Source organism: Pholis gunnellus, assembly GCF_910591455.1.
Source record: "Pholis gunnellus genome assembly, chromosome: 7".
NCBI classification, from domain to species: Eukaryota; Metazoa; Chordata; class Actinopteri; order Perciformes; family Pholidae; genus Pholis; species Pholis gunnellus.
Window position 1 is genome coordinate 27,994,712 of NC_136533.1, and position 14,521 is coordinate 28,009,232.

The 14,521-nt window shown below is 41.4% G+C and overlaps 1 protein-coding gene across 2 annotated transcripts in view; it reads right to left on the reverse strand.

Annotated features, from left to right (window-relative positions):
* Positions 1-14,521, reverse strand: part of agbl1 (AGBL carboxypeptidase 1) — a 158,173-nt gene that overhangs the window by 58,420 nt on the left and 85,232 nt on the right. For both annotated transcript variants that reach the window (XR_013767155.1, XM_079163217.1), the window contains exons 14-17: positions 13,451-13,717; positions 5,151-5,234; positions 4,895-4,975; positions 4,561-4,709 (exon numbers count right to left, since the gene is read on the reverse strand). Coding sequence is in view for 1 of the 2 variants with exons in the window: in XM_079163217.1 (XP_079019343.1) it covers positions 4,561-4,709; positions 4,895-4,975; positions 5,151-5,234; positions 13,451-13,717 (581 nt within the window). In the remaining variant the exon portion in view is untranslated. The remainder of the gene's footprint in view (positions 1-4,560; positions 4,710-4,894; positions 4,976-5,150; positions 5,235-13,450; positions 13,718-14,521) is intronic.

Genomic DNA, 14,521 nt, shown 5'->3' on the forward strand with positions numbered 1-14,521 from the left:
AAATCACTCGAAAAAGAAAAAATATAACACCGCCAGTAAGTAAAGGCTCTAAAACGACTAGTCTTGTGTGAGCTTTTTAAATTTACTCCTTATAAAAAAGTGCCACGTCATCCTGAAAGAAATTTGACTTTTTGTATGAAAATGGAGGAATTCAAAAATGTTTTTCGAATGCTATTCCAATAGATGCTTACAATAGAAAAGTGAAAGCCACCAGGAGAACAAGACTATAAAAGCTCATCAGTGCTATTGTCATTTTCATACTATATTTAGTTGCATTTAGTCAAATAGTCTATTAAAAGTATGCTGTATTAGCTATTAGCAGCCCTCTTAACTATCAACGGATTACTTGTATACAGAAGAAAACAATTGTTTGCAACGGACATTAGAGCTAATAATATCCGTCACACTGAATTATATCCATGTGTTTCACATCTGTGTTCACATTTCACTGAGCTATGAAGAAAAAAAGGAGAGAGACTTTTGACTTTAACTCCAATCAGGCAGTATCTTTGCCTCTCCTTAAACGTTCCCACCTTGGGAGGCTTTCGTCTTTATTCAGAAGGATGCTATAAATAAATGAGCACAGTGAAGATTCCACTCCCCACCTTCTGTTGTAATGCTAATCCAAACTGGTATTAATAAAAAGAAGTACTGTCTCTGCAGAGAAACAAAGGCCACTCTGAAGTGAGGCTTGCATGCGAGCGCTATTGCTTTGCACAACCACCCACACAGTTGTAAGGGCCCTGATGTACTCCATAACATACACAGACATGGACAGCTGTGGACACGTCCGCTGTCTGCATATGTACAGGTTTCTGTGCACCCTACATCGGTCGTGTGCGTATGTCAACAGCAGTTGCTTTTCTAGTAGATGCTTAGTTAGCGTGTTTGCAGGCGAGTACACACCAAATGTTCATGGACGCATGAAACAATTTCAACCCGTTCTCACTACCTGTATGGGACTGCCCATCAGGGTGGCACCATTCATACACCTGCGGGAGCAATTTGGGGATAAGTCTCTTGCCCAAGGACACATAGTCTAGCGGAGCCGGGGATCGGACTACCGATCCTGATTGAAGAACGACCCTGCTCTACCACTGAGCTACAGTCGCCCCACAAGCAAGTGTTGTTGGATGAGTCAAACAAAGACAGGACTTTGACCCAGGAGACCCATAAGTCAACGTGGACCATTAGTCACATCAACCGAGCTCTTTTCCTAACCCTAAGTAAGTGTTTTCATTTCTTTGCCTTAACCTAAATTGTCTGTGAAGACGGAACTTTATTTTGAAAAGACACTTATATATATAGCGAGCGTACATTGGCGCAACGTCCCCGACACGACCAAAACTGACGCTAGAGGGGTACGTGGAACCCCATGGGTTGAGTATTAGGATCATTGACCAAGATGCCGTGTTTGACAAGTTGCGACTGAGAATGTGTGGGGCAATTCATGACATGTGGACCTTTGCAACTACATGTATGCCCTCACAGTCAGGTGTCTGGAAAAAAAAGACCTGGGACTTGGCTGACTGATCACTGGCTAGAGCTTGTTTGCTGTACATGAACTAAAACCTCTCTGGTGGGAAAAGAGGTCGAGTTGGAGGATGATCAATAGCATCTGAATACAACACAGGCCTTGGAACCAAACTTGTAAATCACAGGGTGTTTCCAGGGAATTTCAAGCAGGGGAGGAGAACTGCTGACCTCAACAACAGGGGATGTAATCAGAATGAAAAAGGAGCACTTTAAGGAACTGCTCGCAACTGACATGCCCTTGCGGAAGTCCCTCAGGTAGTTGAGAGGCCTCACAGTGGCAAATGGCACCTGGCTAAAATTAGATAAATCTTAAATGCTGATGCTATGGATATTGTTGGGTAATGTGTTTGCATTATTGGGAGTCATTCAAGAGTGTTGGACTCCACAAGGCTTTTCCTTGTTACCAATTCTGTTTGTGTGAGTGCCCAGTTTGGTGTCTTTAGGATTGCATCTCTGCTTTTTTGCCCTTCATATAGTTCAGCCAGCTTCATTGAGGTGTGAGCACGCACTGGGGAGGTTTACATTACATTACATTACAGTCATTTAGCAGATGCTTTTATCCAAAGCGACTTACAATACAGTATCTATCTATACACCGTATGCACAGCTACGGGAGCCATTTGGGGTTAAGTGTCTTGCTCAAGGACACATTGACATGCGACTAGTGGAGCCGGAGCCGGTAATCAAACCACCGATCCTCTGATTGCAGGACAGCCCTGCTATCCACTTAGCCACAGTCACCCGCCAGCCAGGTGGTGATGCAGTTGGGATGGTCTGAGGTGCTGTTGCATTCTCTCATTAAACTTTTTTCATAAAACTCTGGCAGTCCGTACTTAACTCTGAGCTTGCCAGTAAGAACACTGATGTTATGCATGTTTCCAAAATTGGCGAATAGTAAATTACGTGTACATTACCTGTCATAAATAAAATGTGTACAGTAATCCGGGCAAATACCATAAGTAAACTAGTCCCAATACGACGCTGGCGTCTCCCGACACTATGTTTAAAAAAGGGTACAATTTTCTATTTTTACCTTTTACTTTCCATGTAAAGTTACTTGAAAACAATATCCAGGAGTTTCGGGGAGAACGTGCAGTTCCCAGCTGTCTAGCCTAACGTGGTGAAACAAGTAACATCAGCTATGTTAACAGTGCTCAGCTAACCTTGGTTAACAACCTTAGAGGGCTAAGAATAGGGGCTGCGGTGGTCCCACAGAATAAATTATCTTCATTAACTCAGTGGCGAGCCGTGCATTTTATACCTGGGCCTTCACTGCTGTCCTGCAGCTGAAACACAGCTACGGTTATTATTTGTTTCGTGCAAAAATGAAGCCAACACCTATAGATAGTGTGTCTCCTCTCTGCTCTGACTGCAGCTGGGACTGCTGCGCGAGGCTTCTGTGAGAGTACCCGCCTGTGAGTGCTTTGGGGCGGCGGCAGAGGGGCTCATGGCAGCACCCGCTGCTCGTTCATGACAGTGCAGAACGTACGTGCTTTAACATCAGAGTCAAAACACCACAAACGTCTCAACACCAGAACAAGTCGCTAGATTTGTCACTAGTAGCTTTTGACAAAAAAAGTCACCAAGAGGGTTTGGAAAGTCACCAGATTTAGCGAGAAAGTCGCCAAGTTGCCAACATTGGCACCGGCTAAATATGTCCCCAGAGCAACATTGGACGTAACAATGGTTCCTATCACATATTAAACCAAACAAAAATCCATCTTCATAAAAACAAGTTGTACAAATAATAATATATAAACAAGCATATTAAAGCTACTGCAGATGTAAAAACAAAAGCAGTTGACTTACCAGAGCTGCTGTTCACTATTTAAAGACAAAGTCCATCCTCCTTTCTTTGTTAATAAAGAGTTTAATCTCACGGTTGTTCAGTACATCCGTGTGTTTTAGTTCCAGTAAGAAGTCCTTCTCGATTCATGGACACCAGTGAAGACAGTCGAGCCTCCCCAGTTGTATTTCTTGAATATGTTTGAATGCATTTGAGGGCTGAACATGTCCGCTCCACAGAGGCAGCAGATATTGGGATTGTCACCGCTCAACATGTCAAGCTAGCTCACTGACCAATCACGTATGGCTAGCCCAGCCCTTCTCTCTCAACATTGATGGCTCCATCGTCACCCCCTCCACCCAGGTCCGCAACAGCATCCTCTATGGCTCTCCCAACAAAATCCTCTATAAACTCCAATATGTTCACAACTCTGCCGCTCGACTGCTCACCTCCACCCGCCGCTGTGAGCACATCACCCCGGTCCTTCGCAACCTCCACTGGCTCCCGGTCAAATACAGAATAGACTTTAAAATATTACTCACCACCTACAAAGCCCTAAACAACCTGGCCCCTCCCTACCTTTCAGACCTCCTCCCCCTCCACGCCCCAACCCGTTGCCTCAGGTCCGCCAGTGCAAACACTCTGAAGACCATCAGGACCAAGCACCAGACCTGGGGTGACAGGGCCTTCTCAGCTGCTGCACCCCCCCTCTGGAACGGCCTCCCCATCCACATCCGTGAGGCTCCCTCCCTATCATCATTCAAACAAGCCCTCAAAACCCACCTCTTCAAACTCGCCTTCACCTGCTAACCCCTGCACCCTCCACTACATGACCCATTCTCCACTTCTTTTTTTTACCAAAAATGTTCTGTTTGTTTGTTTTGTTTGCTCCTCTGTCTATCTTTCTTTTTGTTTGTTTAGTTTGTCTCTGTCCTATGTAAAGCGTCTTTGGGTACTTAGAAAAACACGATATAAAATTTAAATATTATTACTATTATTATTATCTACGCCAACTATTTACGCAGGTTACTATCAGCAACCGTGGACGCATCTGGCTGAAAGTCACCGGTTAATCACACAAAGCGGTTGCCAGATTCGTCTGCAAGAAGTTGTGGAAAAAACACTACCTCGTAACATCATTGAATCATGGATAATCCATCAAAATGTAAACTTGAATGAGACTTTAAAAATGTGTAAAGGATGTCATTACAAAACACACAAACACAAAACCTTCTCACCATAGTTAAACTGGCTGTTGCTCTTCTCACAGTTGATGACATTAAAACGGTAGGGAACGTCTGCCACCATGTTACTGACTTCAAAGTAGAACCACTGGGTGTGCTGGCTACTGTTTGCGTCTGCATTCAGTATGAGGTCATATTCATATCTACGGAAGAGAAGAAGAAGAAAAAAGACACATGCTACAGTGGTTGTATCAGTGTTGAATGTGGGCCTACTGTGTTAGGACTGCATAGAAGTAATAATACCATAATACCACTCTGCTTCTCATTGACTTATTTGACCTTGTGCTCATTGTGTGTGTGTGTGTGTGTGTGTGTGTTCCGTCCATACCTGCGGACCTGAACAGCCTTCCTCAGGTTCCCACATTCAAACTTTGAGAAGAACCTCAAGGAATCAGATGGACACTGAAGACTGACACACAAAGAGACAGAGTGGACTACATGGATTTGAAGGCGTATTATTTAATTTACCATTTGAGCAACTAATGAAAGATAATGAAAATGAAATGTTCTCAATCCAAACATTAATCTTGTAGAGCTTAATGAATGTCTGTATTGTGTTTGTGCATGTATACATGTATACCAACCTGCTGTCTTCCAGGTCAAACACTACCTGGTTGATGATTCCATCAGTAGTGAGGAAGCGTTGGGCATCCTCAAACACTTTCTGCCTGATAAAAGAAAGCACAGGCATAAATATGTTAACATTGAGAATGTTCCTTCAATATATCTTAGTGCGAGGAACTTTAATTTGGTGCTGATTTTGGCGGTCCCTGTGGACCAAAGTGTTTCCGAACGAAAGCCTCTCATTTTACTAGAGCAGGATCTGACAGTCTGCCCATTACTGATTCTGGTTGTCCCTCCAGTGGACCCAGCAATACAGCCTGGGGCTCTAGCAGCCTGGTGTTAGTTTTGGCCCCCAGCAGGGACCGTGGGATCTGCAAGGTAAAGCTTTGCTCTTGGTCAGACTGCAGATGGAAGGCGGCAGCAAAGTTGGATCTGGCTATATCTGTGGTCTGTTGGTCGCTGCCGGAGGCTCCGAACTACAGTTGTTTAATTTCACCGGCATCGGACCGGTGGCACTGATGACAAGCATTAACAGTAAGTATATAGAATCAGCAAATCGTCCTGCTGATGGTCTCGTTTGCTTATGTAGGTCATATAGGGGTATCAGTATTACAATGAGACTGTTTAATAACCACTTTAAAGTTCCTTGTAGCAACTTTAAAAACATAGACGTGATATATAAATTAGCTGGGGGTCACAAGACGTTTTGATAGAAGTACGGGAAGTTTAAATGAGACGCCAGAAAATATTGATGATTTCCAAGGCAGGAAACACTTGGACTAGTTGTAAGTAGAGCACAAGCTTTCTAACCACATTCACTTTGCCTACACCAGGGGTCGGCAACCGTTACTATCCAAAGAGCCATTTTGATCTATTTTCCACCAAATAAAATCTGTCTGGAGCCGCAAAAGCTATTTGATGTCACAGTTTATAAAGTTTTATATATAGTTATATTATATATACAAAAACTATAGTTTGTTGTATTTATGAAAATATAGAACAAGAATAAAGACAATTCTTGACATTGTATTGCAATTTTACCTGTTATAACAATATCAAACTCTAATGAAGAGGAGAAAAAAACTTGCTCAGTTTGCTGCAGCAGTTGAGGAATCGCTCTTTATCGCTCATCTCCAGCGTGATACTTTTCAGCAAATGCTGTGTGCTTGTTCTGGAAGTATCTTTCAACACTACATTTGTTGCACACATAAAGCATACAGGTAAGCCAGCATCGTTGACAGTGAAAGCAAATGAATACGTCCACGCAGAATTAAACTATCTATTTTTTTATTATCCATTGATAGTTTACCGAGGGTGGGGGTCTGCAGATCATGATCAGCCACCTGCAGGGAAAGGCTCTTGGCAGGCGTAATAGGATGTGTAGCACATTTTAGTTGACAACATATTAAAACAGAGGCTGCCACATTGTAGCTCACCAACCACAGTAAAAACTATATAGTAAAGTTCTTTTCCCACTTTAGTCAAGATGCATTTAATCGATTGGAAAACATGTCGGACAGAAGAAAATTGGAATGGGACAGAAAATGCAATAAAGATATGCAACAGGCTTTCTTGTCTGTTTTGGTCTGAAAACTAGCATGACAGCAACTGTGTTTTCTTGCTATCTGGTCTGAAGGACTTCTTTCAGGTTCTGTACTTAAAGGAATAGTTCAAGGCAAAGTGAAGCAAATTCATTTATCTAGCACAATTCATACCTCAAGGCAACGCAAAGCTCTTTACAGATTAGACAGGTGAAAGCACAAGAAACAAATGATAAAATATCAATGAAAGCAATTAGGCAAAAGCACAAGGAGTAAAAACAATAAAAACTATTGGACAAATCATTAAAAGCACACAGAATAAAAACAAAAAGCAAATATATTTGATTCAAATAATAATGAATAAAAGGAATGGTACAGGTAGGTCTTCCTCTTGGATTTGCTCACTACTAGTCAGAGCCATGTCTGAGGTTCTTTCTGGATCAGAAGATTTGATAAGCGTCTTGGACCTAAACTGTTCAATGATTTGTGGACAAGCAGTAGCACTTTTATGTTGATTCTGTGAGAAACCGTAGCAAATTTTGAATGCCTTTTTAGTCCTTGTTAAAATCCTGGCAGCATCATTCTGGATTAGCTGAAGCTGTTTGATGGCTGTCTTAGCCAGGCCACCTTAAAACAATACAAATGTTATATATTGCTCAATGTTGGCAGGCTCCCATAAAAAGCTTTCGGTCCAACTGCACTAAGAGGAACGGGGTGCCTACAAGTGAAAAAAACTGACTTAAATGGAGTCCGAACGAAAAAAAGACAGTATAAACGTTATAAAAGGTAAAAGAAAAACGTTCTGAAAATATCTGTTTTATTATCCAGGTGTGTTGAAAATCCGAACCAAACTATTTTTGCTAAACTATTTCTAAAGGATAACACTTACAAATTGTTATGCTTGCCAATTCAATCAATTCAAAGGAAGTGCGAGTGAAAGTGTACACGTGCACAACAAATTCCTTTACGGGAAACCCGTAGCAAAAAAACGTTTTATAACCTTTTTGAAGTGTTTACGGGATCAGCATGTTCTAGCCACCAAAACACCCAAAGTTGACCTTTTTTAAAGTCAAGGACTCAACAATTGACAGCACCGTGTTTTACTGTTAGTTTTTGTAGAAAAGGCAAGACTTTTTGAGGGAAACCCCAAATGTTAGAAAAATGCTTAAACAAATGATTCATATGACCATTCTTTGATCTGCCATCCCTATGACTAAGGTAGGTCAAAAAAAAAAGAGACAAATGCCGTCATTTTTCTTGTGGGCCTCTGTGTTGGTTTTACATTTACATTTCTACAGCTAACACACAGCATTAATCCCTCTAAAAGTAATATTCTGTGTAAAAGTGTTTTTTCCTCCCTGTTTTCAACAACAGCCTGGTCAGCTCCATGATATTCTGTTCTTTAAACATTTTGAAAAACTAAATAAGCAAAGTAGTCCCATGGACAGAGGCAGAGTGGACTGGAGGAAAACATCAGGGTTAGAAATGAGACGGAGCTTGAAAGGTTGCTCGCATTAGGCCTTATCTCATTCTACACCTGAGACAATTTACTTGCAAAGCAGCCGTAACAAAAATAGCATTAACATTATTTCTGTTAAGGGACTCCAAAAATATTTTTGTTTTCGATGTGAGCGACAACAGACATAATTAGATTAAGTTCAGAGTGAAACTGCATCTTTAACATTTTTAAATGTCAGCGTCTGTTTACCTCTTGAAACTGCTGAGAAAATGTCTCGGAGGAGCGATATTACAAAGTGCTCTACGTACACACACACTACTCTATATACACACATATAACAATAACAACATATGTGCAGATTTAAATTACACTCATATAGCCACACAGCTCAAGTAACAATAGACATAATTAAAGGTTTAATACATAAATTAAATATAATTACCGCCTCGAGGTTGTATGCCTCCGCCAATCATGTCTGTCTAAAGTGTCATCACTTTATCTTTTTATTCTATTCGACATTTATGTGAAATTGTCATAATTAGCATATCAATTCATGAGTTATGGACAAAAATGTTGTGAGGTAACAGTGACATTTGTCCACCCAACAAATCTAATCAGTTCCTACTTGAATCCAAGTGGACGTTGGTGCCAAATTTGAAGAATTCCCTCGAGGCCTCCCTGAAATATTGCATTCACAAGAATTGGAAGGACGTGAGGTCACAGTGAGGTTTAACCACCAAAATCTCATTAGTTCATCCTTGAGTCCAGCTGGATGTTGGTGCCCAATTTGAATAAATTACCTCCAGGCATTCCTGAGAGTGCATTCACGAGAATGGACCGGACTTTTGTAAAGACGGACGGACAACCCAAAAACATAAAGCCTCTGGCAACGGCTGTCGGCAACATTTCCATATTTCTATTTCCAGAGAAAATGGTTTCATTCAATATTTTGGAAAAACATTTAAAACAAGACAAATTAACCTCAGGGTAGCAAGAAAATTTGAGGTCTTCACGAACGACAAAGATCGGTGCAACTGCTGTGTAATTAGAGCAGTGTTTTTCAACCTTTTCTGAGCTGCGGCACATTTTTTACATTCAAAAGATCCCGCGGCACACCAACAACCAAAAAAGTTACAAAATTACACCTTTTAGCATAATACAGCATATATGCCATGGTGTCAAACTCAATCACAGAGAGCAGCACAATTGGGACTACGTTGAGGGCCAAATAGGGTCAACATTTTACAAACAGAATAGAAGGGACATTGGACAAAGTGCAAAAAGAAATAGGCTATATTATTGTATGCATATGTACCAGAGCCAGATGTTTGGCATCTTCTCTTGGCTGCCAGTTCATTAATATCTGGGGTTAGATTCTAACCCTCAATGTGGAGTGAAGGTGTGCATCAGTGAGACGACTCCTGTGAGTTTTTGTTCATCTTCATCACAGAGAAAAGCTGCTCACACAGCTATGTGCTCCCAAACATGCAGAGCATTTGAGCAGCATGTAGGCGGAGTTAAGGCATCGTTTCGGGGATGAAGCTTGGAACCTGTGCAGCGCCCACAGAGTCAAACTTTGCCTTGAGTGTCATTACACTGGAGGTCTATCAGCTCCATGTGGATGTGCACAGGTGCTCTTTCCAAATTAACTGGAAAACGGATCCCTGAGTAGTTCAAATTTAAAATTCTGAGCTGCAAAGTCGGCAAATCACCGAGTGAACTCTGTGCCACGTGCGCCCAGTAATCAGCAAAATGGCCAGTCGGGAACACAGTGGTTGAGACAGGGTTTGTCAGTGTTTGACCCAAGTTTCCTTTCTGCATCTGAGTCTCCCACAGGTGCAGCTTGGCTTGGAAAGCTCTCACTGCATCATGTTTGTCTGTGACCACACGTCCCCGTCCCTGAAGCTGGGGGTTTAGCACAGTGAGATGCTTCGTTATGTCGCACAAAAAGCCAGCTAACATCGCCACGTTTTGACCCGGAGCTCTGTGGTGTGGCGGGCCAGTTATGATAGACATATGATATTTTCTCGCGGGCCGGATATAATTGTACTGAGCGCCGAATATATGCTGACAATTTCATGACAAGTCTCTCAATTTGTTGATCCTTACTAGGCTTTTCATCTGGGTTATTTTGTCCAGGGCCCAGTTCAGAGTCTGCATTCGTCTTGTCACCGCAACCTCTCCCGCGCATCATTTAATCCTAATGTTATAAATGTCATTATTATGTTACCTACTGCCACCCACTGGCATGGAAGAGTATTTAATTACTTAGCCAGCCACTATGTTGCAGGCTCAGATGCTCAACAATGGCAAAGTATTTGCAGCAACTAAATAATATTTTTTTTGACCGATTTAAGGTAAATTGGACATTTCCCACGTGGCACAGCGGTTGAAAATCATTGAATTAGAGAATAATTTGTGAAATACAAAATTTTCATTTGTCAACGAATCTCATGTACAGACCCAAACCAACACTCTACAAACAAGTATTGTGTATCAAGGCCTGATAGTATATCCTCTTCCTCTGTGCCATGGAGCTCCATAGTTATAAACACGTCAATGAGACACACTGTTGCTCTGGGTGACAGTTTCCTTCATTACTACACACAATGTGTAGTTTTAATCTTACTCAATTCCGCACACACTGTCCCGCTGCCCTATATATTCACTAGAGCACCAAACATGGATTAATCCGCCACTGAAAATAGTCCCCAATAAACTTATTGACTATTGATGAATACTCGGATGTTGATTACAGATGTCTCTTTTCCATTGTAATTTGATGGAAAAGGTTTTTGGCCCTATTGCGTCATATGACAGAAATTGTCAAAATTGATCCAGCGCTCTACCAGGGGGCTTTGGGATCACCTGAATCAACGGTAACAGGAAGTCAGGTGACAAGAGAGAACTCGTTTAGGACTGTTCACCCCCAGTTTTCTATCAATAGTCAACATTGTGTCTTTTAAGTATGACCAGGAATCTTCCATAACTTTAACCGCATCTTAATTATTGTAACAATAACAACAATGGTCCGCTATCCTAAGTAAAGTACTTATTTGCAGCCAAACCACAATGTTAACATAAACCTAACCACACCTTAGCCAAAGCATTGTGAAATCAATAAAAAACACATTTCATCAGTGATTCTTTAACAGTTTATGAAGTACCTAACATAGAACATACTTCCATGTGTCATTCTGGACAAACAACACATTTTGGAGAACTTGTTGCGGCATTGAGCAGCAGCTGTCAATATCTAACTCTGGGACAAAGGGATGGACTGACTACAAGGTCTAGTCATGAATTTTTTATAAATATTGGAGCCAGTGGACATGATCCAAATGAGTACTGACGTTTGCCTTATCTAAACTCGGCACCACTGACGCCAACATTATCTACTCACATTAGAAATCTGTTTTTGACGAGTGAAAAAACCTCTGGAAAGACATTTAAACGTCCCTGTTTACCTGTGTCCTCAAAATGACAGACTCCAATGACTTCAGGTTAAGTGTTGTCCTAGAGAGCTGAGCTAATTTCATGAATAACCTTTTCTTGTTTACAAGAACCAACTGGTACTTTGGAACTAAAATATAAAACCTGAAATTGACTCTGATGCTAAAAAAGAAAAAGTGACTCTCGCTATCAGCAGCAATCAGCACAGAAATGAAGACGACCGCATTGAAATGCATGGCACAGTGCAGAGAGTTTTACACAACATTTCTCTATCTTCTCCTCTTTGTCATCGGCCCATTCACTCCGTGTTTACAAATTACAGTCTCTCTGTGCATGCATCATGTATAATTACTGCATGATGTATACATGATATGTGTAGGCTCACAGTCCGAACCTAAACTTGTATCATAGCAATCTAGTATTAATAGATCTATTTTACCCCGACTATTTCATTACTGTAAGAGAGCCGTGCAGCTCTCAGTGCTGCCATAGCTACATGAAGATAGATAGCACACCGAAAAGAAGGAAGGAGGGAAGAAATCACAGGGACCGTTATGAACGTGGAAGCGGCAACGGCAGTGTCACGTCTGCTGGAGAGGAGGGAGATGGCTTAATAAAAGAACGGATGGGGGAATAATGGAATGTGACAAGAAGACAGGGAGAAACAGTAGGGGTGTGGGATGATAGTAATGAGTGTGTGCGAGAGTCAACTTTTGCACTTGGACATGGATTGTATATTTATACTTTGAAGGAATTTTGAGTTTTAAAAGAGAGAATTATTCTGTTTGACTCTGCAAGTATAGGCAAATATAATTGTAGATGTATACATGCAGCCTAATGATATCACCATTGATTTACATTGGCTATTGATGCTATTGTATAAACCTAAATTATTAATATAAACATTTAAAATTATCTGACCAACCTCCCGTTGCAGTATTCGATGGCCTTGCTGTTTCTCATATGGAGCCATTTCTTCTTTCTTTTAGTGACAGTACATCTCTGAGGGGCATTACGTAGCATTAACAGCACTTGTTATTTTTCCCTATACCTTGTCTTTAGCAGGTCTCTTAATTCTGCTGCTGACGTTGTTAAAAATGACAAGACTTTCCTTTTTGGATCTCCGAAAACAGGACTTCAATATAGGACAAAAGGCCCAGGGCGGGTAGCCTTATACGGTATCCTTGGGGTGTTAATTTACACATTTCCTACGCACAGGTGGCATTCATTAGCTTTAGTTATGTAAAGTAATGAGCAGCGTGGCACACTTGTACAAGAAAAAATGAAAGTTTGCTTAAGCACATGAAAATGTTCCCGCTTGAGGTTCATTGTCCCTGATGGACTTCTGTTTCTACGGTGGGGAACGGAGTCACCCAAAACCTAGGGCCTTTCTCAATACTGGGCGACTGGGGCTAAGTGGAGAGCAGGGCCGTCCTTCGACGGTTCGATCCCAGGCTCCGGCTCCACTAGTCGCATGTCGATGTGTCCTTGAGCAAGACACTTAACCCCAATAAATTGCTCCCGTAGCTGTGCCTACGGTGTGATAGAATCTGAATTGTAAGTCGCTTTGGATAAAAGCGTCTACTAAATGACTGTAATGTAATGTAATACCAAGAATACCAAGTACAGACTTGTGTACTTTGGAGTAAGGACTTGGGAGTCTGGACTTTGGAGCCCAGACTCGAGCGGTTGACACAAGTACAGTCAACTACGGGTATCGGGGGGCATCCCAATCTATGACAATAAATTATTCTTAAAACAGTCTGTGACAATTAACCATTCTTAAACCCATCTCTATGTTCATGTTACATGAACTACATTACTCCTCTACAGACATCAGGTAAGTGCTGTAACGAGCATGGCGTACCTCTGTATGTTGGGTTTGCGCGGGGCCATGGATTCATGTCCTGGCGGTGGTAGGTGCCCCCAGAAGTCCGGGAAAGCCAGGATGCTGAACCCTGGAATAGATTTGGTTTTGGCAGCTGCTGCACGGTACAGCTTGGGCTCATGGTAGGGGATACAGGCTCCATGTCTCTCCAATAACCTGTCTATCATGGTACAATGCTGGGATTTGTCTGCATCTTCCTCCTCCTCATCCTCATCTTCTCCTCTCTGACCTAGGGGGGCTTCATCCCTATAGGTAAAGAAAACAATCAGAAGTTCAGACTGCTAGAATTGGCAATCAAAGGCAAACCAGTTTCAAAGGCGAGATGATTTGATGATTTGGAAATATTTATATATCTTTCTCTTTTGTGAGGCTTTCCAATTATGTTATCAACATAGATGTTCCATGTCAAATTATATAAGATTTATAAATGGTGAAATTACTGTGCAGGAGCAGAATAATGGGTGCCAAAAGATTCGAAAGACACTCAAGCTAACGGCAACGAGACTAAAGCTAAAAGCAAAGAGACTCAAGATAACAGCAAAGAGACTCAAGATAACAGAAAAAGAGACTCCAGATAACAGCAAAGAGACTCAAGATAACAGCAAAGAGACTCAAGATAACAGAAAAAGAGACTCCAGATAACAGCAAAGAGACTCCAGATAACAGCAAAGAGACTCAAGATAACAGAAAAAGAGACTCAAGATAACAGCAAAGAGACTCAAGATAACAGCAAAGAGACTCAAGATAACAGCAAAGAGACTCAAGATAACAGCAAAGAGACTCCAGATAACAGCAAAGAGACTCAAGATAACAGAAAAAGAGACTCAAGATAACAGAAAAAGAGACTCAAGATAACAGAAAAAGAGACTCAAGATAATAGCAAAGAGACTCAAGATAACAGCAAAGAGACTCAAGATAACAGCAAAGAGACTCAAGATAACAGAAAAAGAGACTCAAGATAACAGAAAAAGAGACTCAAGATAACAGCAAAGAGACTCAAGATAACAGAAAAAGAGACTCAAGATAACAGAAAAAGAGACTCCAGATAAC